Source organism: Cervus elaphus, chromosome 1, assembly GCF_910594005.1.
Source record: "Cervus elaphus chromosome 1, mCerEla1.1, whole genome shotgun sequence".
Classification (NCBI taxonomy): Eukaryota; Metazoa; Chordata; class Mammalia; order Artiodactyla; family Cervidae; genus Cervus; species Cervus elaphus.
The window spans coordinates 20,732,998-20,757,050 of record NC_057815.1 but is presented as its reverse complement, the minus strand read 5'-3'; the positions used below and the strand labels follow the sequence as shown (position 1 = coordinate 20,757,050).

At 39.2% G+C, this 24,053-nt stretch overlaps 1 protein-coding gene across 1 annotated transcript; it reads right to left on the bottom strand.

The window, feature by feature from the left end:
• Window positions 1-6,704: 6,704 nt before the first annotated feature.
• Window positions 6,705-18,464, bottom strand: MMP13 (matrix metallopeptidase 13). The gene is made up of 10 exons (XM_043893458.1): window positions 18,304-18,464; window positions 17,974-18,215; window positions 16,888-17,036; window positions 16,589-16,714; window positions 14,617-14,778; window positions 13,060-13,177; window positions 11,934-12,067; window positions 10,842-11,001; window positions 8,954-9,057; window positions 6,705-8,042 (listed from the first exon to the last, which is right to left on the bottom strand). The coding sequence occupies exons 1-10, from the start codon at window positions 18,421-18,423 to the stop codon at window positions 7,942-7,944; spliced, it is 1,416 nt and encodes a 471-aa protein (XP_043749393.1). The 5' UTR covers window positions 18,424-18,464; the 3' UTR covers window positions 6,705-7,941.
• Between the last annotated feature and the right edge of the window lie 5,589 nt (window positions 18,465-24,053).

The following is a 24,053-nucleotide window of genomic DNA, read 5'->3' as shown; positions in this document are numbered from 1 at the left end:
ACAGGATATAAAATGTTGCCACATCTCCCCAGCCCACAGATTTACCACATTGAAATATTTTAGGGAATGTTTTGAACTTAAATGTAAGTATTAAGAAGAAGCATATTAGTTCTTCGCTCATAATCCAGTTGATTCCATGTAACCCCTGGGTAGATCTATTGCCCAAGAACTCTGCTTCCATCACCACTACCGTAAAATACTGCCCATCATTTCACTCTCTCAGTACCCTGCTCCCTTGGTCTTTATTTTATCTCTGTTATTCAAGCCATAAATCAGTTTATTCATTCCCTATGAAATTGGGAGGGTCTTCCCTGGTGGTTCAGTGGTAAAGAGTCCACCTACCAATACAAGATTCATGGGTTCCAGTCCTGGGTTGGGAAGATTCCCTGGAGAAGGAAATGGCAACCTACTCCAGTATTCTTGCCTAGAAAATGCCTTGGACAGAGGAGCCTGGTGACTACAGTCTATGGGACTGCAAAGGGTTAAAGACTTACACCTAAACAACAAGAGCAACAATGAAATTGGGAATACAGCTACTTAGTGAAATGGAGCAGGAGCCCTGGTCCTGTTCTCACCCTGCCTTATGTCTGTGAAAAAACTTTAGCTAAAAAATACTTTTAATCAGAGAATTGAGAGCATGCAGAAACAAACGAAAACAGTAAAAGGAAACCAAATAATAACAGTTCCGTCTTTAAGCAAATTCAGGGACCTTTATTTCCTTCTCAAGGGCTAAAGAGAATATTCTGAGCTATATCCTGTGAGCTGTCTTAGATACTGAAAATCCCACCAGGTGGGAGAAGTTAACTACCTGATTGTCAGACTGCGGCTGTGACATAAGCTGCCACAATTCCAAGAACTGGCCTCAAGGAAATGGAAACACACCGACCCTGGGACTGAAGATTAACTGTGCCTCAAACAACCACGCTGGTCAGGCCACCAATGATCAATTTCAAGATGACGGTCAGAGCTGACTGTGCTGTTTCTGCATGTATCCCCCGCCCCCTGCCCCTTCTGTCTACTGAAGCTCTTGTCCCCTGATTGCAGGGAGGAGGAGTTGGCCTTTGGACAGGAGTGTACCCTATCCCTTGGCCCCCTCCCTTCCAGTTGCTGGCATCCAAAATAAAGCAAACTTTCCTTTCCACCAGTCTGGGCTTTTTATTGGCTTTTGAGCGGAGAGCAGCTGGACCTGGGTTCCATAATATTAGGAAGTATATTATTTATTATAGGATAAATTCTAATAAGTGGATTCAAAAAAGTGGGCCTGGCTGGAGGCACGGCTGCTGTTTCTTAGCCCTCTGCTTAACTCAAAAGGATCCAAGCCAGAATTTGCCAGAAACAGAGCCAGCATAAGCATACACACTGTGCCCATGTGCTCCAAGTTCCTTGGAACTCACAGAGTTCCTTTTCCCTTGTGCTGCTTTGAAAGCAAAGTCACAAGCCACTGGCACTCACTAAGCCGAGGCGCTGTCTGGCTAGAGGACACAGCCCAGAAAGGCCAGTCCTTCACCAGACAGCAGCGTCCTCCTCAGTGGATGGGAAGGCTCTGTCAGCTTGCACTCTGCTGCTTTCCATGCCTAGTCTGCTGAAGGGAAGGTCATCAAGAAAAGGAAGGCTACTGGTCTGCGTAAACGTTAGCAAAGAAATAACCCAAAACACACTTTTAGATAACTTATTTTAAGTCTTTTTGTCACAGAGGTAGGGCCCTAAGGATGCTTGGGGGACGTCCTTTAATCCAACATGAAGCCATGAAGATGAAGCAGCAATACCTTCACTTGTAAGCAACTGTAAAGTATAACGGGTGGATTTTCATTAATGTGAGTCCAATTCCATTTCAACCAAGATTTGAGAGGCTCACAGACTCACTGGATATCAAGTACTTATGCTCATTTCTTGCTCAGTTGATGTGTAGGGAAATTATTGAATGATCATTTCTGGAGTGGGTAATAACAAATTTTAGATGTATGGGAGAGAAATTTTCTTTCTCACATCATCTAAATTTAGGGCATAATTGTGACCATTTAAGGCAAACAAGATACCATGATAAACTCTTCCAAGAAAGGTCATGCTGTTGGCGTGACTGTAGCATATCTTTGGTTCTCTGGAGGTCATTAACAGAATAGCTGTGGTCCCATTTAAGTGCCTGGTGAGCGGCGAGGGAGAACAAAGCCAAGAAACCCTAAATGAGCATTTCATGAGCCCTAGACCATCAGGCAGGTATAAAATCCAAAACAGTTAGAAAAGCTAGCCCACGTGAGACACCTTGGAAACCTCAAGCGCTCTCCTTCTGTGATCTTGACGCCGTCCCCGGGTGAGAGGCCTGGTAACTCGGGGTTTTCTCCCTCCTGCTGCCAGCTGGCCCGGTTTCTTGTCAGAGTGCCTCCATTCTCTGTGTGTGCGGGAGTATCTGGCGGCTTCCACTGGGGTCCGTCACCCAGAAGCCTGTGGTGGCGTGCTGGGCCCGGCCGTGGTGGCTTGGCCTGACCCGCATCCGGCCTCTCCTCTCTGTGAAAAAAGCTTTCACCGCTGAGGAGATGAATGGCAGGGAGACTTCTGTGACTAAGAAAACTAGAGCAAGCTGTTCTCGAATTCCTTAGGGGGATGAAATAAGAAAGCTTGTTAAACCCTATTTGAAAGTGAGTGACATGAAGTCAGCAATTAAGCCATCAGCGATCTGGCCAGAATCCTTGTCCCTGCATTAGAGAACGAAGCGCTGGTTTTTGCTCCTTAAATCCTCTGATTCAACATTTTCAAGAGGTGGCTGATGCCACCTACTGGAACTCTTGTGAATCTCACAGCCTCACGATCAAGCCTTAAATATCAAGGTGTTTTCTACAACTGGGACTAAATTTGGTGGAACGGTATGGTGACTATCTTTCTGTGAGATCTGCTGAATATGTTTCGGCATGTTTATTCTGATATGAGGATGCAGAGATCGAAGACACTATTTTTAATTTATTAACAACATGAAAGTTCTCCCAGGATCATTTCAAGGGCAAAATTTATTACACCAGCATAGAATCTTGTCAGCTGCTGCTCTTTAAAAACTATATGAACTTTTGGTTCACTTCGAGGGGGGTTTCAAACTTTTCACCCTCATTATGTGTGATGAACAGGCTGCTAGCTGCAGTTCAATTTGAGTGCAAAGCATTGTTGTTGTTTAGTTGTTAAGTCATGTCCAACTCTTTTGCAATCCCATGGACAGTAGCCTGCATGGCATTAGCTCTGGGCAAATGCACTCTATTATTTGTGAACGCAGTGTTACCTTTCATAAAACATTCATCTGGTCGCCTCACATCACACATGAATATCTGTGTGAACAGCCTTTTTGTATTTTAACTGTAACATATTTCATAGCACAGCCTATTAGGATGAACTGCTCTACTTGTACTGAGATTTTTTTTTTTTAAATACTACCCTCGTTCCCAAGGGGAAACTTTGGCGTAATAGACATTTGGTGTCGTTTGAATTTGGTGTTCTGGCCACAGGGGAAAGACACTGATCCAGGTTACACCAGTCAGATTGGGAACTTGAAATCAAAACTGGAGCAGAGATGGGAGTTAGAAAATAATCCTGACTGTATATCTCTATTTATTGATCGATCTAGCCGTCCATGACCACACAAGCAAATAAGAAAGCAAATGAAAATTTTTCTGAAGTCAAGTTAAACATCTTTTTTAAAAATAGAGTAGCCTTTTCAAGAAGAAGGAGACCTCTGCCCCTCCCAAAGCTGAAGCCAGAGCAAAGGCTTCGAGGGCCAGGAAAGCAGGGTTGAAAGGCTCCCACAGCAACAAAAAAGGAGATGCGGATGTCACCCACCTTCCAGTGGCCCAAAACACTGTGGCTTGGGAGGCAGCCCAAATATCCTCAGAAGAGCGGCCCTAGGAGAAACAAATGAACAACGGCTATGCCGTCACCAAACTTCCCCTCCCCACAGAGTCACCAGGAAGAAAATAGGAGACAACAGCATACTGGTCTTCACTGTGGGCGTCAAGGCCAACAAAGCGCCGAATTAAACAGGCTGTGAAGAGGCGCTACGACAGGGACGTGGCCAAGCTCAGCTCCCCGGTCAGGCCTGATGGAGAGAAGAAGGCAGACATTCAACTGGCTCCCGACTATGATGCTTCAGATGTTGCCAACAAAATTGGGATCATCTAAACTGAGTCCAGCTGGCTAATTCAAAATATAAAAGTTTTCACTATTTAAAAAAAAGAAACAGTAAAAGAATGTAAATGAGTTTCATGTTCCAATATATTTGTAAAATCTTGTTCAACATGCTGAACAGCTTCTTTGACACAGAACTGCTTGTAGCCTTTGATATATACTATGAATCTTCTGGAAAGGGTTCCCCGAGATTGTAGCAGGAAGTTGTGAACCCCAAGAATCCCCATGTCATCTCTCTCGGGAGCCCTTGCATGGCCTCTTCTGAGGGACTGTGTGCCGTGAGGGATCAGATTTGTTAACACACAGCTCCTCATTCCCTGGCTCGGGGTGGCGCAGACTGGGCCTTTCTAGCAAGCTCGCAGGTGCCATGGATGCTGCTGTCCTTTGGAGCACACTGTGCATGTTATTCTAAAGCAACAGCCCTTTGCAGAGAGGAATGGGAAGCTCCTCGTGGAGCTTTCCAGAGAGCCCAGCCAACCCTGAGACGCGGGTGGGGATGGTGAGCTGACCACAGCAGCATGAGGCATGGCCCACTGGGCCCCAGGCCGGGGGCCTTACTGCGGAGGGGCTTTTCCCTGCTCTGAGGGAGACGGAGCCCCACCTTGTTCCAGAATCGCTCGGGCCTCCATTATTCTCAAAGAGTTCATGTCTCCATCAGCTGACTCAGTGACCAAGAACTACATACTCACATGTCAAACCCTAGAATGACCTAGCCATTTTTTAAAAATTTAACCAATAGGCTTTAAAAATCAGTAAGTTTCTCCTGGTTTATCATAGAGAGATTCTCTGGTCTGTGTTCGGCACTATGAAGGGCAGGAGGAACTTGGTTGGACTGGGGGATTTCTGGATACAGTTCATCCATCCATACCTGACCAATGTCGTCATAAAACTCTCAGTAGGGGAATTCCCTGTGGGCCTAGTGGTTGGCATCCAGGATTCTGGGGTTCTGGGTCTTTACTGTTGTGGCTCAGGTTTCAGCCCCTGGTCAGGATTGAGATCCTGCAGGTTCTGCAGGGCACCCAAAACCCCCTCTCTGTAATTCTCCTCTGGGTTCCAACAGTTCCATTCCAGTCTGAAGGCGTGGCCGGGGCCTCCCCCTGATCCCTTCACTGCTGGGTTGTGCTCGGTTTTTATGACAGCTCAGGGGTCTCTCTCTTCCCTTGCGATGCCCTTCCCCAACGACCCTCTTGTGCCCCTCCCCTCACATACTCAGCAGGTAAAATTCCCCATATTGGAGGACCTCGGAGCAGCAGGCTGCCTTTCCTTGTAGCATTTATCGTAGTTTTAAGTTGTACTTATTTGACTGATGTCTGTCTCCCCAGCTACAATGTGAGCTCCAAGAAAGCAATGCGGTTTTCCTGTTCACTGTACTCCCAGCATCGACCTAAGTTCCTGACACAGGACAGGAATTAATATTTACTACATTTGCTTCCATGGTGGCTCAAAGGTTAAAGCGTCTGCCTGCAATGCGGGAGACCCGGGTTCAATCCCTGGGTCAGGAAGATCCCCTGGAGAAGGAAATGGCAACCCACTCCAGTATTCTTGCCTGGAGAATCCCATGGACAGAAGAGCCTGGCAGGCTACAGTCCACGGGGTCGCAAAGAGTCGGACACGACTGAGCGACTTCACTTTCACATTTTATTTATTTATTGGATGGATGATGTTCTACTCCAGTAGCAAAACTTAGAAATAAGGAATCCCCTTAAATTGTCCAGGAAAATGAGAAGGGCATAAAGTGTCCCTGGGGCGCGCTGGGAGGGAGGAAAGGACAGTCTTCTCTGCACTCACAGTGGGTGACCACTGCTCCCTTGAAAAGGCACTTAATCTACTCAATTCTAATTGCATTGTTTCCATAGTAGGATAGAAACTCTTCAGAGATCGAGACCAAGTTTTTCTGATTTATCTCAGCATCTTAGGTGCCCGACATTGGACAGGTGCTTATTAAATGTTTGGTAAAGAACACTGCTCAAGAAAACAGAGAAGACCAGTGTTTAAGCTCAGTGCACTGAGCTTCCTGGATTCTGTCCGTCCTCCTTACTAGAGTTCCCTGTTTCCCCACGTTTCCCCAGAGCGGCTAAGCCTCTCACTTCAGACAGCAGGAAAGTAAAGCCCAAACAGCTCAAAGGAGCCGCCTGAAGTGATGCCCAGAGGCAGCATCAGGACCCGGCCTTCCTTACTTAGACCTATTGCTCTCTCCTCCTCATGACCAAGGAGAGCTCTCGGCAAAGAGACTGAGGGACCCGTGGGCTCAGTCTAGGGCAGCTGGCTCAGAAGAGGGGCTCATCAGCGCCAGGCCGGCCAAACTCGACCAGAAATTGAGCTAGCAAAATCTGGTACAAGTAACACTAAATTTGAATTTAGGGTTTTTATACAAACCAAAGAAACAAACAAACAAACCAAAGAAACCAATAATGAGCTACATTCACCAAGAAACATATGTTTAGAAAAAGGAATAATTTAAATAGACATTCTTTGAAAAAAAATTATAAGAAATCATATATATAAAATTATACCAAAAGACAAAAACATACCATATACCAATGTCTGTTGAAAATATCTTTTTATTATAAACAACATCAACACTTCCTAATACATGCTGCATATACAGAACACTTTCTTTTCTTTGCCTGAATTTTTATGAACATGATCTCTCAATACAATGGTTCTTCCTGTCAAGGTCACTTATATATTCAACAAGTACCAAGTGAAAGGCACTGTCAAAAGTTATGAAGGATTAAAGGAGGAAAAAAGGAGAAAAAAGGAATAATTGTATTCTTCAAGAGGACCAAGTTTTATTTTAGATAATTTTACATAATTTTGATTTTTAACATACACATTTCCAATTTATAAGATGCATTTTAGAGTATTTCTTTCAAAAACAGCTTATATATCCAAGGTAAACTGGACAATTAAAACAATTTTAGATAAAAATTTAGTTTTAAATAATCAAGTGATTTATGAAAAAGTGATCCTACGGCCTTAGATCATTTTCTTAACAATTGTAGTTTACTTTGATGTTTTTGAAAGACCGGAAATATTTTAATACCTGAAATATTTAATACTTTGTCTTCTACAAATATGAAAAGGAATAACTGTCTTCTTTGAGAGTAGTCTTTGAGTCACTGTCAAAAGTGAAAATTAAGCAGAATCCGAAGGCCACATCTTCTGTCCTCACCATTGGTCTCTGTCTCCTATCATTAGTGACTGTGATGTTTCCTTACTGTCTGTATAAACAGGGGCATGTAGATCCAAATATTTTTAGTGCAAAATCCAAATACTTCTTTGGAAAGTTGTCTAAAATGTATTTACTGCAGATATTTCCCTTTGGTTTATTTTTGTGTACGGATGTCATATGCTACCCCCAAATTTGATTTTCATACTATTTTATAACATTTAGTAAAGATAAATCATTAATTAGATAAATGTGTTTGCTTTTAAGTCTTTGCAAAGTTTTCTTATAAATAATATGTTAAGTAACTCTCTTTGACACACCATATATCTCATTTTTGATGGGAATGTTGTCAACTACTACTTCTACATAGCACACAAAAATTAGGTGATTCATCAAGATAATGAATTTCATGATTTTAAAATACAATGTGGTTCCAGCCACGCATAATTACAGATACTAAATTGTCAAAGATAACTTACTGAGGCTCGTTCACAGAACTAAGCTTTCCCCTGCTATCTTTTCTTCTCCCATAACTCACCCCCCAAATGTCTGAAAGTATTATCTCAAATGCTTTCCAGGATTTAAATAACAATATTTTAAAACCACTTTTAACACCACAATAAGGAATTTGTTGGCATGACTCGAACAATACGGTTACTCCAGATGCTGTATTCAAACTGTATGGGTCCATTGAAAAAATAAATATAACCTATAAGAAAAAGACCGAAGAGATTTCAGAGGTTGAACATAAAGTTTTACTCTAGCTAACATTAAAAGCTCAATCTGTTCGATTCACTTTTTTAAACATTTCAATGCCTACATTATAGACAGCACTAACGCTTTAATGTATTGCTTCTATTTAAAGAGGGGGAAATGTATAAAGGTTTCTAGCGCTCCTAAAATGTCACCTCAAATTAATTGCTGTCATGGCATGGGTTCCAGTTTTGAGGTTTGAAATTTTTTTGGCCATGCCAAGCAGTGAAAGCACAGTCCAGGCCTCCAGGGAATGCCCTCAAATGCTTGAGTTATTGATATTGGTTATTTGTTGCAAGTTAGAGATAATATCCTTTTCCATAATTAAAGCAAGAAACATTTTATATTTGTGATGTTATTTGTCTTCACATATAAAATACTCCCCATTCATCCCTGATTTTAATTATGGCAATACTTTTTGCATCTTGTGTGCTATGCTTAGTCGCTCAGTAGTGTCCGACTCTTTGCAACACCATGGACTGTAGCCAGCCAGGCACTTTGGTCCATTGGGATTCTCCAGGCACAAATACTGGAGTGGGTTGCCATGCCCTCCTCCAGGGGATCTTCCCAACCCAGGGATTGAACCCAGGTCTCCCACATTGCAGGCGGATCCTTTACCATCTGAGCCACCAGGGAAGCCCTCAATATCTTTAAATTTAAAGTCGTGTTTAAGATTTGGCATCTTTTATTCATAGAACTAGCAGTCATTAAGTTAAGCTCTCGTTTATTGTAAGCATACTAATTTTTGCCTGCTGACTAAGTAGTCACAGTAAGTAATCCCTTAATTATGCAAGGTTTTTATTAGTGAATCTAAGTTCTAACTGAAGGACTACAGAAGCTCTCCATTAAGATCAGTGAAATAGTTACCATTTTTCTGGTAGACAGCATCTACTTTATCACCAATTCCTGGGAAGACCTCTTCAATGAGTCTGGGGTAGTCTTTATCCATCACATGGTTAGTGTCATCATAGCTATATAATAAGAAAAAGAAGCTCTTAAGTGGGTTTTGGGTAAATTACTTTAGAAATAATACAGTGGATATAATGGCAACTTTCAAAATTGACAAAGTTTCCAATTTTTAAGTCCATTTGAAACATCTGGTAGTTTCTTAAAATTAAGAATTATAATACTGACTATATAGTAGATACCTGGTGAGTATTTTGACTTGACTAAAGACCATATTTATAAAGATGGTTATAAACTCTTTCCATTTTATATGTACATCTGTTATAAAAGTATGTTATTAGGAAAGAATTTTTAGAGTCAAATAAATATGTTTCTGGATTGAACAATTGTCTCTCACTATGTGTAAGACAACTTGCTAAGGGCAGTCATGGATACAAAACTATTTAAGGCTCAGTTTCCGCACAAGAAAGTTACAGAGGGAAATAGTAGTAATAAAGCGAGAGTGGGAAGCATAGATTTCTCCTCCCATAACTATATATTCCACACTCCTCTTCCCCAGCACAAAGTCACACTCTAGCCAACCAAACACATTCTGAAATCAACTTAGGAGAAAGACCTTTCATGATGCACTCTTCCTGCTGTTACTGATGAGAGTTTTTTATATTCTTGAGGTACGTTCCAATAGGTAAAAGCTGAGAATCATTGGCCCATCAAGAAGGCTAAGATATACACAGATGACATTGTAACACTAGGCAATGGGGGCTAAAAATCATGATAGAATACACATGAGATGTCATGGGAAATACATGAGAAGGGAGATAGCCTTTGAATGAGGTGATCAAGAAGGGCTGTACATAAAATGGTATTTCAAATTAACTTTAAACAACAGATAGAATGTCAAGAGGATAAATGTAGGGAAAGGCCTCTGGCAAAGAAAATTGTGTGAGGGAAGGTTATGCAGAGATAAAAGCACAAAGCATTTGAGATATGGTAAGCAGTTCATCTTGACCAAACCACAGACCTCATATAAGATAAAGGGACAGAAACACTAGACCAGGTAGAACCTAGATAGTAATATTTAATAGTCATATTTAAAGTTGTGAGTGTCATTATCAGAAATAAGAAGACAAAAGGTAAAGACGATATATACAAGAGTGTGTGTGTGTACACATGCATACATGGGTGTACATGTGTGTGTGTAGAGAGGAAGTAAAGCTACCATTTAAAAAATTCCAAGTTTTGGATACCTATGAGATAATCATCCCTGAATTGACTTGGGCTCACAAACATGGCCAATGTCAATGCCGCCTTAAGCTCTACGCATGTTTCAGATAGTCCAGTTCTACTTGGTTTTCACGAGGGTCTGGCTTTGCAAAGTATAGACCTAGCAGCTTCCTGGCCAGCCTCTGCACTGGACCAACAGACTAGAAACTTCGGCCCTCTCTCGCTCAGTCTTATCCTGTACATATTCTTGTGTTCCCTCTGGCCCCAGAAGATGGACTTGCATGGAAATTAGCAGAGGATGACAAGAAAGAGAGTCCAAGAGAAAGATGAAACGAATGCGTCAAAATAAGAGAGAGAGTTTTGCCATGGCTTAAGTACAATAAATGATTAAGAAAGAAAAGCGTGACCCAGAAGGGTTGAGAATTACACGTGTATTTTTCAATAAGGCTTGAGACTTTCAAATGCCTGTCTTAGGGGCTACCTGCAGGAGCTGACATGGAACATAAATGAATGACTGGTTTGACATTTAAAGTAATGCATGAGATGATAATTTTAAGCAACTGGAGATGCTTGAGGCTCACTTCGCCCTCTGACACACTATGGGGAGTAAACATGGTTCCCATACCTCCAGACTTGGTTTTCTGAGAAGAAGAGCGTCTTCCCTGAATCCTCAAAGTGAAGGGCTGCACTGATTTTTTTAACGTCTTTTGGAAATCCCAGTTCAGATATTTTTTTGGGATAATCTTCCAGAATATCATAACCACTAAGTGCCCAAAATTTTCTGCCTAGAATAAGTGAAAGAATCATTTTATTATTCAAGGGAATCTATTAAAACTCACATATGTAGACCTTTACTTTAGCAAAGAGAAAATCACTTTACACATTTATAAATAAATTAGTCAATATTTGTGGTCACCATGTTTAAGAAACACAAAAGTATGAGCGTTCTTCAAAATTAAGATCCTAATTTCCTAAATGTAAGCATAGCAAATGGAATATTAGTTTGACTATTAACTCTGAATATTAAGTTTGGAGCTGGGTTAAAAATTCATTAAGATTTCTATAGAAAGAAGCCGCACAGTAGGAACAGAAAATTAGATTGAAAACTCAAGTTTTATACTGGTACAAAAGTTATCTTCTTCTCTAAAAAGTAACTTCATTATAATATTAATTATAATAGTCACACAATAGAAACAGCAGTAGTAGGATCTATGTAGTTAATACAAATTATGATCATGAAGCTGGAATAGCAATTTGGGAACCTATGTCAAGGGAACAAGTAAAATATTAAAATGCATACATACTATGAATGGAAATGTTTAATATATGTTTTACATATAATTAGGGACTAGATAATAAAGTGAGAAAATAAATTGACCTCTCAGAAGGAGGAATTATGGATAATTTTTTTAATTGTTAAAAATGTACATTGTTATAACATTTTCTCAACAAATAATTTTTAAGAGGAAATAAGAGAAACAAAGAATGGATTTGAGTAATAATGCAGACTTTTACTTATCAGATTGAGGACACTTGGTTTCAGTTGGATACTTGGTTTCAGAAAGGTTTCAGGTGCTTTCTGCTTCCATTTTGTTATACCTGATTCTTAATTTAGATATATATTTTTGACAGTGATCATTTTATTAAATCTCGGGTAGCTAAAGTTCATCGCTGACTGCTCCAGGCATATGCGAAGTTTCACTGGTAGAAATCTTACCTCTAAAGATGAAGATAAGGTCACGGGAAGGGTGCTCGTAGGCGGCATCAATACGGTTGGGAAGTTCTGGCCAAAACGATTTTGTTAAAAACAGCTCTGCTTCAACCTGCTGAGGATGCAGCCGCCAGAAGAATCTGACACGAAAGTAAAACACAGAGTTTGCATCATTTCTTTGAGTGCAGTATTTCTATCCTGCTAGCCACTTGTCTCCACATCAACACGGGTAAGCCAGACGTAACCGTTCCCTACCACCTGTGAAGGGGCAAGATTTCCACTTCCGTTTAAATGCCAGTTAAACAAGCTGTTTCTGTCTTAACTCCAGCCTAAATACTGAAGTCCAAAAGTCTCCCAGAGCCTTTGTGAAGGCTTCAGGTCCTTTGTGTCCTGGGATCATTCTTTGTCAGTTTCGCATATCTTGCAAGTGGCAAGCAAATATGCCAGGCACTGTGTCGCGCTCTGCAAGGAAAACATGACTGACACAAATTATGCTCCGAAGATCTCATGGCCTGGGGAATCTGATACAAGAGAAAATACTGGAGCAAAATGAAATTGGAGCTCTAATAGAAGAGGAAGGAATGCTATTGGATCACAGATGAGAGAATAATACAGATAATTAACAGATAATTAAACAATGGATTAATCAGTAAATGAACAAATAAGGATATCAAAACAGTATCAAAATTAAAAATTAGTATCTCATTTTTCATCACCTGTAGATTTAGGCTGTAACATGCTCATATGTTACCAGAACCAAAGCTTTTCCATACCAAAAGGAATTGATGTGAAATTATGAATAACAGCTTACTAATATAGTAATTGATTTCAATTATTATTTTGTTAAATAAATAAATTGTATTCCTATATTTATTTGGTTATTTTTATAAGAAAAACTACAACCAAAGATGTAAAAGAAAGCTATACAATGCCAAGATTATCCATTGAAAGGTAAAATGTTTATCCATCAGTTATTTTATTTCATCTTATATATGTAAATAAACTGTCCAAAGGTCTGTTATTTTTACTAACTTCACCTCCTTTGGAATTCTGACCAGATGTTTTGGTAATCTCAGACATGACTTTAGAAATATTTGTTACATGCAGGTTTCATAAAATAATACCAAAGTACCTGTCTTTGAAGATCAGTGTTTCTCCACGGAGACTGGTAATGGCATCAAGGGATAAGGAAGGGTCACATTTGTCCGGTGTTTTCGGATGTTTAGAGTTGGGGTCTTCATCTCCTGGACCTGCAGTGATGAAATGAGTCAAGGAAGTGACTGAGGATGACCTGCTCCTACCAATGGAGAGCAGGAAGGGCTTCATCCAGGGAGGGCAGTGGGTCCTGCCACCTCCTACATAATGCGCCAAAGAACCTGTAATCCCACCTCCTTCCTCCAGGGCTACCACCGTCTTGCCTATGGGACTTCCCCTTATGTTTTCAACTTTAAAGACCCTTGAGAATCATCTCAGCTCCAAATTCAGCCTTCTTGAGGTTGATGACAGAAATGGGCTAGGGGAGCAAGAGACTTTAGGGAAAACTTCCCCATACTTTGCACAACCTATTCAGACTTCTCCTGAGAAACACATTGCTCTCACAGCCATTTCTGGAAGCACGTCATCTCTGTGGGAGCCCTCCTTTGGGCTCTTTCTCGAGCCTACTTGACCAGCCAGCATCAGCTCACCTTGCTTTAGAGTTTATCACTGTGCGTCTGCATCTCAGTGAAAGGCCAGGCCCCAGCCACTCTGGTATGTATGACTTGCAGCTTGCTGGTAACCTTCCAGCCAGCTCACATGAGTGCAAAAGGGTTGCAGGACATAAAATAATGCTAAACTTCTTTTTCACTACCTATATCCTATTAGTTCTGTCATTAAGTCCCTTAGCCAAGATACAGTAGAAATAGTCAAAACTGCAGAATTCTCGCCTCTGCCCTCACGAGCTACTGTGGTAGATTTCAATCCAGAAGGGAAAATAGCTTGGGGCTGGCCTGACCCAGTTTCCTGAGCTCTGTCTTCTAGAAGTGTTTACACTGATGACTGTGTACTATGGCTGTACTTCTATTTATGGTAGGTATGTTTGCTTGCTGGGGTTGAGGTTTAATTATTTTGTAAATATTATTGAAAATTTGGAAGGAAAATAAAGGAAGAAATTCTTACAAATGTTCACTGTAGATATTGGTTAAAAACTACCACGGGCCATTTGAATGGTTTCTACTGTGGTAAATAAACAGGAGAAGTTGAAAGAATACCCACAATTTATAAAAGCTGGTTGAAATCTCACTTTCTCCTTGTGAAAGCTACCCCAAAATCTGTGTTCCTATCTAGCTGTGTTTCACCCAGCTGTGTTACTATAGATATACCATTTAAACTCTATAGCCTTAGTTTCTTCATTCATCAAATGAAGAATAAAATATTGCCATTTCTTATGTCAGAGGTATTGTCAGGATATCAAATGTACCTTGCAATGTATAAAATACAAATACAAGGAGATACATTCTACAAAAACTTTGGGGAATGGAATATTTTCTACTTGAGCAGGTAGATTGATATCTAAAGAAAAAATGAGCATGCTTCTCCATGTGTTACTAACAAAACCAGGACAGTAATATTGTTCATGGTAAATTCATTAATAATTTAGAAAATAAATGTGTTATGTCTTCTGCTGTCAAGCTGATTTATCAGTAGTTACCATAGAGAGACTGAATCCCTTGGACATCATCATCAGGAAGCATAAAGTGGCTTTTGCCAGTGTAGGTGTAGATGGGAAACATGAGTGCTCCTGGGTCCTTGGAGTGGTCCAGACCTAAGGAATGGCCAAACTCATGGGCAGCAACAAGAAACAAGTTGTAGCCTGTAAGGAAACAAAGGAACTGAGAAAAAAAGTCCTCCAGTGACCGAGGCACAGAATAAATGCTCTTTTCTTCCTCTAGTTATTATGTCATCATTTCTCCTTGCCTATTTGACTCAGTTTTTAAAGTTAGTATTCAGTTGCTTAAAGGAAGATTTAAAACGTTGATTTAATCATTGTAAATAGTTTGGTAACCCTTTGATTACAGCTGCCTACACCGATCATCAACAGACTGATTAGCGATCAATAAGGTTTTATTGTGAAGACACTAGTAATCCTGATTTGCCCCTTGCTTTCTCATGTCAGTGAGGAAAGTAAGAGAGTGATGACCTTAAATGGACACGCATGGGGGAAAAATAGGGTGATACATATCTAGGGTGCTGCCTAGAAAATCATCTAAATAGGAGCCAGCAATCAAAGGTATGATGACCAAGCATAGAGAATGCACTAAATACAGTCTCCAAGAATCTACTTGGGAACAAATTCCTACCAAATGCTCCTTTCCAGTATCTCTCTATACTCTAGAATTTAAAGACGCAGAAACTCTAGACACGATTGGCCAACCTTCCTCTACTGGCGAAGACTACTGTCTCTGTGCTTACATTATTTCCTCCAGTCATTCTTCCCACAAATTTTTGATGCTTCTGGTATTTTAAATTGGAAAAAAAATAAACTGCTGAGAGAGAAAAACACATGAAAGCTGGAGCCAGTGGTTTCAGTTTGACCTTAAATACCCTTTGCTATCATAGCCTGTACATGAAGAAAATATGTGACCAACTTAGCGAATTGTGCAGACTGCAGGATGGTTATTCATTTCAATTAAACATTTCAAACCCAGAATTTACATAGGAACCAAAAACTGAGGCTTACTGTGGCTATGTCTTAACAATACTAGGTGTTGCTCCTTTTTCCTAAAACCATCCTTATCTGTGAAATATTCAGACTTTAAATATGCAAACTCTCACCTTTCCGTCCAAAGACAGATTGGCAGCATAGGCATTGAGACATTGATTACTCAAGGCCCAGGTTTACTTTTTGGAAAAATAATTCCTATTTTTAAATGAATAATAAAGACCAGATGTTTTTGAGGACTGCCCTCTAATTATCACAATTAAGAGTCCATATAGCTCCAAAATTAAGTCTTAGTCGAAATAATTTGGCTTTTATGCCTAAATTAGCATTCTCAATTCTTTTGAGCCTTGAAGATTCAACTACTGACTGAATTCTCTCAACAGTTTCATTTTGCTTTTGCAAATACATTTTAATCTGGTTTGTCTCAGACTTTCTGAAGTAAGAAACTATATTGATTTGCTAGAGTGGTATTTGTAAAAATCAGTGGAATAGACAAGTCTAAAGAAGTAATCATATAACAGAGAATAGAAATATGACTGGATTTGTGCCATTAATATTTCTACAAAGGAAAAAAACTATTTCAACTCATATCCAACTTATTTATGATCTACATATTTAGCCCTAATAGTTTTTAGATTTATATTTGTAATAAACCATACTTCTTCATAAGTCAGAAGTAGTCCACAGTAATAACACCTTGGTTAACAGAAAGCATTTTGATCCTATTTCAGAGTTAGCTAGTCTCCCTCAAGCCACTAGACTAAGTAGATTTTGCTCATTTTTAATGTTTCATATTGGCTTGTAGAAATGCCATTTGTAGAAACTAAGTAGAAGATTATTATACTTATTAAACTTTTTTGGAAAATACAATCAAATACCAAATATAATTTACAGTATGCTTCTTAACTTCTTTTCAATGGGATCTGATAATCATGAATTATAGCTTTATAAGAAATATTACCTTTGGAACTACTTGTCCAGGTTTCATCATCATCAAAATGAGCATCTCCTCCATAATTTGGTCCAGGAGGGAAAGCATGAGCCAGCAGACCAGAGGGTCCATCAAATGGGTAGAAGTCACCATGCTCTACACACAAAAGCAAGACTTAGGAATCTAATTATACCAGTAGTGCCTAGCCCAGGTGCTTGGTGAATTTTTGTTGGATTCTGTAAGAACTAATGAATAACTGAAAGAAGGAATAAAATAATGGAGCCAATAGTAGAATATAAAAATGTTCAAAAATTATTCTGCATCATTACCTTTCGTTCCAAAAGAGATCATGATATCAGCAGTGCCATTGTGAATTCTGGTAAAATTCAGAGGTGTCACATCAGACCACACCTTGAAGGCTTTTCTGAAGGCCTTTTCCACTTCAGAATGAGTCAGATCAGGTGTATAATTCACAATTCTATTTAACAGAAAAAGCTTGAATCAAATTTTTGAAAAGTGAAAGCTCTTTTAGAATATATTTTCTTGGAGTACCGCTTTTCAACTCAACATGCAATGGCTTCTCTAAAAGTTCTATTAGAGGTCCATTGTTTCAAATAACTTATTAATTATGATGTCATATAAAGACATACATATAAAGACATACAACGCCATGAAGAACTTGATTAGATACTTGAGTATCTCCAAATATTTGACATCTTAAATTTAAAGTATTTAGATGTTTACTAAAACTTATATGGCTGCCATGCTAAAAGTTTTGTATCACTATGGTCTAAACAAATGAAATAGTTCTGTAAAGTTCATGAGAGAGTGAAATTCTCCATTTTTAGCACTCTTATAATAAATATGACTATTACATTTTCAAATTTTCTTGAAACTACTCTTCTATTTTGATTTTATACCTGAAAGAAGCATATTTAGTTTTGCAATAAAAATAATGCTGGCTGAATGCAACAATAATATGTAATAGCTATTATAAGATATTCTCATCAACAGTATTAAAGTTACTCCTGTCTCTCTGTGTATGCTCTGTGCTTAATCACTAAGTCGTGTCTGACTCTTTGCAACCTCAAGACGGTAGCCTTCCAGGCACCTCTGTCCATGGGGATTCTCCAGGCAGGAATACTAGAGTGGGTTGCCATGCCCTCCTCGAGAGGATCTTCCAACCCAGGGATCTAACCCAGGTCCTCTGCATTGCAGGTGGACCCTTTACCATCTGAGCCACCAAGGAAGCCCAAAGTCACTCCTAGACCTACTTAACTTCCAGTTTAAAATCTAAGGCCTACTTGAAACAATGGGACCACACATGTTCTGTCATCTGTAGCTTGTGCTGAAAATTGGACATTTGATACTACAAAAAGCAGCAAATATTAAAGAAAGAAGAGTCTATGATTTACCTGTAGGTTAAGTTCATTTTGGACCACTTGAGAGTTCGAGGAAAAACATTGTATTCACCCACATCAGGGACCCCACATCTTGGTTTTTTCATGATATCTAAGGTGTTATCATCAAGTCTGCCAGTCACCTCTAAGCCGAAAAATGACTGCATTTCTCTAAGCCTGTCAATCACAGAGCTTGCTGCACTTTTCTTCAGGATTCCAGCAGGATTCTGAGGATAGTAGTACGATTTCAGGTAGTTCTAAAAAAAGAGAGCAAAACGACCCTCTTTTAAAGAGAAGGGTATTTATGAGACATATCACATCACTGGAATTGTTAAAATACTCTACCTCTGCAAACTGGAAGTCTTCCTCAGACAAGTCTTCAGAATCTCCATCACCGGGAAGGGGCAGGGACCAACAAGCCGTCCAGCTGAAGAAGAGGAAGCCAGCCAGGACCCTTGGGTGCATCTTGGATGATCGTGCCTGGAGGCAGCTGCCTTTTCCCAGACAAGTACCTTTACTTTTATAGGCTTATGGTGGTGAGTCATCAATTATGGACAAGTTTCAACTTCCTAGTCAGTTAAAGGTAAACATGCTTACATGGCGACTTTTTTTTTTTTTCCTCCCAAGAAGTGTGGTTTGTGGTAGAATTTGAGGGAAACATAATATGAGGGCTTCTCTCCTTTCAGTAGGGTCTCAAAAACCATCTTGCAAAATAACGGCCTCAGCATATTTATGGCTATTGTGGGAAGAAACAGGGAGTAAAATTTTCACTTCACTTGGCAAAAAATTGTTCCCCTTTTCAGGAGAGTGACTGCTTTTGCTTTTTCTGATAAGACTATCAAGACAGTATACTTCTTTCCATAAAGAGAAACCTAGTCTTGTTTCTAGAATGTTTATAACCTGGTCAGTTTTAAACTTCATTTTTTTCCAGAGCACCTAAGAGGTAAATATTACGTATACCCGACGGCCACAGAATTGGACCAGAACCAGGCTTAGAGACTCATCACGGGATTGAGTGCTGTGGTTGGAATTTAAAAGCACTGGTGTGACCTCTCAACCAACATGGAGCCTTGCACAAATTCCCTACAGGTCCAGGCACAAATAGAAGGACGTGTTAGAATACAGTATATTGGAATACAATATAATGGCTAGCATACTGAGGGATTACTGCAGGCTAGACTTAAAAGGTGTTATCTCTTAACAGCCTTATGAAGTAGGTACTGTTGGAAGGTACTTGTTTTCACTTTACAAACAAATAATCTGAGACACGGAGAAGTCAAATACACATTTAAGGTGATATGGTTAATAAAACGCTACTACTTGGCATTTGAATCCCGGCCATTCGGTTGAAGACGTCATGTTTTTAACTGCCATGGAATATGACCTCTACTCTCTCCATTCTCAGATATTTTCTCAGATATTTTCCCAGAGCTGCTTGGTTCCCAAAGCTCTGGGAGGGCTCAGGAAAGCTAGGACTCCAAAGTGTCTTGATTTTCAAGTTTAAAACAATAGAAGTACCTTTGGTCCAATGACTCCAGAAAACAGTCCTGGAGGGGCCTCTAGTCTATTATTCCTTTTAGAACTTCACACATTTAATACTATGAAATCAGAATGCCGTCTTTGATTCCTTGTAGATGTAAATGGATAGAGCAATATGGGCCATGCTTTTCGGATTGATCAAATTGTTGAAAGCGCAAGTTAGTTTAAGTGACCAAGAGTCAGAGAGAAGCTTAAGTCAGAAACACACTAAGACAAACAGAAGGAGCATGAATACAGATTAGGGTGAGAAGGGAAGGGATATCCTTAAAATAAAGCGCTATAATCTATATTAGCCAGTACCTCAGAGAAAACCAGAAAAACCTATCAAATGTAGCCAACTACTTGAGGGAAGTTTATTATGCTTTTATCCAAAATAGAGCCAAATAGATCCCTACAGTAGATTATTTCTTATGAGCTCAAGATTTTTTTTTTTTTTTATGAGCTCAAGATTTGAATTAGGCTCAATCAGCAATGCAAAATAATAATTCATTCTAAGCCTCTTCCATGTACATTTTATTTTGAGAGTAAGTGAAAATCATCCAAAAATTTGATTCATCTATTAAGTTTACAGGAAATCAATTCAGTAGAAAGCATTTGTTTTTACCAATACATTTTTATAAAATCACATTAGATAATAAAAAATAAGTCCTTGAACAAGAAGTTTAAAAACAAGTGATATTTAATGTTTGAAAGTGGGTGAAAAGAGTAAAGTAGGCTAACTGTATTTATAGATCTTCATTTATATCTAGAAATGGCACCATCTTAAACTAGAATTTTTGAGTTATTAAATCAGTGAACACTGGGCATCAACAATGCAGGATACATCACTAGTCACTATGAAGATGAAGGAAAGAATAAGATCAGAGCCTTTTTCTTGGGGTGATTACAGCATTCTCTCCTCCACAAAGAAACATTTTTAATGAACAATAAAAATCAATGTCACCATTTTTCAACTTTAAAAATTATGCTTACTATCAAACAGCTTTAATAGGTTATTAATTTCTTATTTCATTTCATTTATTTGCATTTTTCAGTGCAAAGGATAAAACACAGAAAGGTTAATGAGAACATGCTGTTGCACATTTTGTAATTTTCTCAGGGGAATAAATAAAATTTCCTCAGCTTAAAGTAGAAATCAATTCCTTAGAAAAATCATCAAATTTCTTGCCTATAGGCTATCATTCAGAGAGGAGTGGTTTCATACAGTGATCAGGACGTGTCATCACACGGAAATTTGTTGGCAAGCTTCTTGTCAACACAAGTCCTTATCTCAGATTAATTGTTAAAATTCATTTTAACAGGCCTTCTGGTGAAGTGGTTTGTGGTTTCAAATGACACCTTTAACACAATGAGGCTGAGCTAGTGTGTACAAATGGTTCTAACAAGCTGACGAATCACTGGGAAATCTGAAAACCTATAGAATGAGCAAACAAGACTGCAGAGGAAATTAGATATGTGTAGGTATATGTCTACTGCTGATTCAGACATAAGCAATATGGGACTTTTTAAAACGTATGTCATCATCAGTTTCTAAGTTCAAAACATCACCCAGGAAAGAACCAAAAACATTTATGAATAACCCTTTAGTAAAGCATAGGGGTGTTTCAGCTTAGAAATAATAGAAACAATGAGCCATTTGAGTTGGGTTAAAATTATAAAAATTCATAAATCAAAGAACCTTCAAGCTAAAATATTTTGCTTCAGTTTAGCATGTTGTAAATTATCGGTGTTGACATGACAGTAGTATCTTTATTTTTCTAAAAGGTAAATGATTTGACTCTAACTACACGATGTAATGATCTGACTCATTAGAAAAGAACCCAATGCTGGCAAAGATTGAAAGCAGAAGAAGGGGACGACAGAGGATGAGATGGTTGGATGGCTTCACCAACTCAGTGGAGCAGGCTATGGGAGGGAAGCCTGGCATTCTGCAGTCCATGGGGGTCGCAAAAAGCTGGACACGCCTGAGTGACTGAACAATGACACCAACACAAAAATAACGATTTTTATAAACACTCACTGATGGTTGCCTTGCTCTAGTCTCTCATTTTCTTTCCTTCTGTCTTTCTGTTTGTTTGGTTGGTTGGCCCACAACCCCATGAAATGTGCTCACAAGTGCTCTATAAAAAAAAGAGAGAACTAAACTAGAATTTATATGCTGGGCTGGATGAAGCACAAGCTGGAATCAAGATTGCTGGGAGAAATATCAATAACCTCAGATATGCGGATGACACCACCCATACGGCAGAAAGGGAAGAAGAACTAAAGGGCCTCTTGATGAAAGTGAACGAGGAGAGTGAAAAAGTTGGCTTAAAGCTCAACATTCAGAAAACTAAGATCATGGCATCTGGTCTCATCACTTTACAGCAAATAGATGGGGAAACAGTGAGAGACTTTATTTTTTGGGGCTCCAAAATCACTGCATATGGTGACTGCAACCATGAAATTAAAAGATACTTACTCCTTGGAAGGGAAGTTATGACCAACCTGGACAGCATATTAAAAAGCAGAGACATTACTTTGCCAACAAAGGTCCATCTAGTCAAAGCTATGGTTTTTCCAGTAGTCATGTATGGATGTGAGAGTTTGACCATAAAAGAAGCTGAGCACAGAAGAATTGATACTTTTGAACTGTGGTGTTGGAGAAGACTCTTGAGAGTCCCTTGGACTGCAAGGAGATTCAACCAGTCAATCCTAAAGGAAATCAGTCCTGAATATTTATTGGAAGGACTGATGTTGAAGCTGAAACTCCAATACTTTGGCCACCTGATGCAAAGAGCTGACTCATTTGAAAAGACCCTGATGCTGGGAAAGATTGAAGGCGGGAGGAGAAAGGGGACAACAGAGGATGAGATGGTTGGATGGCATCACTGACTCAATGGACGTGAGTTTGAGTAAGCTCTGGGAGTTGGTGACGGACAGGGAGGTCTGGCGTGCCGCAGTCCATGGGGCTGCAAAGAGTTGGACATGACTGAAAGACTGAACTGAACTGAACTGAGGCTAGAATTTAAATACTTAATCATATGTACACTCTAGATTAAGGTATAAGAGTGCCCCACCCAACTTACTTATGCACAATCATGACATAATCCATTATTTTAGATTCTGAAGCTGCAAAACAGAAGGTCAGCAATTCAGAAGGTCCTTTCCTTTTAACATCTGAACTTCGTGATCTTCAGAGAGCTTGCATTCATCCTGGGTTGGCCCATGAAAGAAATAATTAGAATCTGCAAGAAAAACTGAAATTCTTTTTAGCTCTTACTTGACTATGACATCTGAAACTCAAAACACAATTTCCTGAGCTTGTTCCTAATAAATTTTAATTTTTATTGTGTTTTGTTAAAAAGAGTGGTTCCTGAATGTCCACCTCTGACAGGTTTAACCAAATACTGTAGGAGAAAACAACCAGGAATAGAATACACATTCTAGCCTCCTCTTGCTCAAATGTCTCTGGAAAGTTTGTTTGGCAGTAAATAAGAGAGATGGAAACCAGTTAGAGAAATGGGGCCTGAGTGGGTTTAACAACAAGCACTTTTAGTGTATTTTAAAATCCCTCTTATTTAAACAATGAGGGAGAAACTCTATTTTTAAAACACCTTGTTACCTCAATTTCCTAATGGAGAAGTTGTTGCATAATTTTACCTTTTTTTTTTTTCCTTCTGGCTGCACCACAGGACATGTGGGATCTTAGTTCCCCAATCAAGGATCAAAAGTGTGCCCCCTGCATTGGAGCGTGAACTCTTAACCCCGGGACAGCCAGGGAAGTCCCAGGAAGTTGTTACATATTGTAAATGACAAATTTTTTTATTCAAAAATTAATATACAAAGAAAAAACATTGCATAATGCCTGGAAAATAGGGAGAAAACTGAAAGAAAAGAATTGCTGTAATACCCTAAGATTTTTTAGATAGCCCCATATACATACAAATTTTAAGAATATCCTTTAAATTGATTTATTTAGATGACAGTCAATCTTGAAGGTTTTTAAAAAACAGTACTTTCTATAATAGAAAACTTGCCAGGTTAGTTATATGCTGCATCTATTTTATTTTCAATTCTAGGAAAGTTATTACCTTTAATAAATTTGGAGTAGCCATCTTCCATAGTTTGCTTTTCTTCTTTGAATGTATCATAAAATCGAGAATGAACTCAAAATTGCACAAAATATATCTTAATAACACTATACATGGAAGAGGTTAATATTTAAATTTTTTCTGTATGTTCTAGTTAGTTAATTTCAGAAGATTAAAGACAGGAATTCACTGCAACCATGAATGACCAACACAGGCTTCCACCTCAGCCTACCTACTAGATGATTTCATCCCTTCAGTACCCATCTGCAGTGAAAAAGGTGGTCATCTCAGTGTTAGGTTCATGGACAGCAGCATCAGTCTCTTGGGTTTCTCCTGGAAATCCAAGCTCACTAATTCCTGTGGAATATTCATATAGCATGACGTGAAGGTCCTAAGGCTTTTTCCTGTTAATAATGAATCAGAGAAAGACCTTATTTTTGGTTGGAAATTTATGACCAAGCTAGGGACACATCTAAGGCAAAG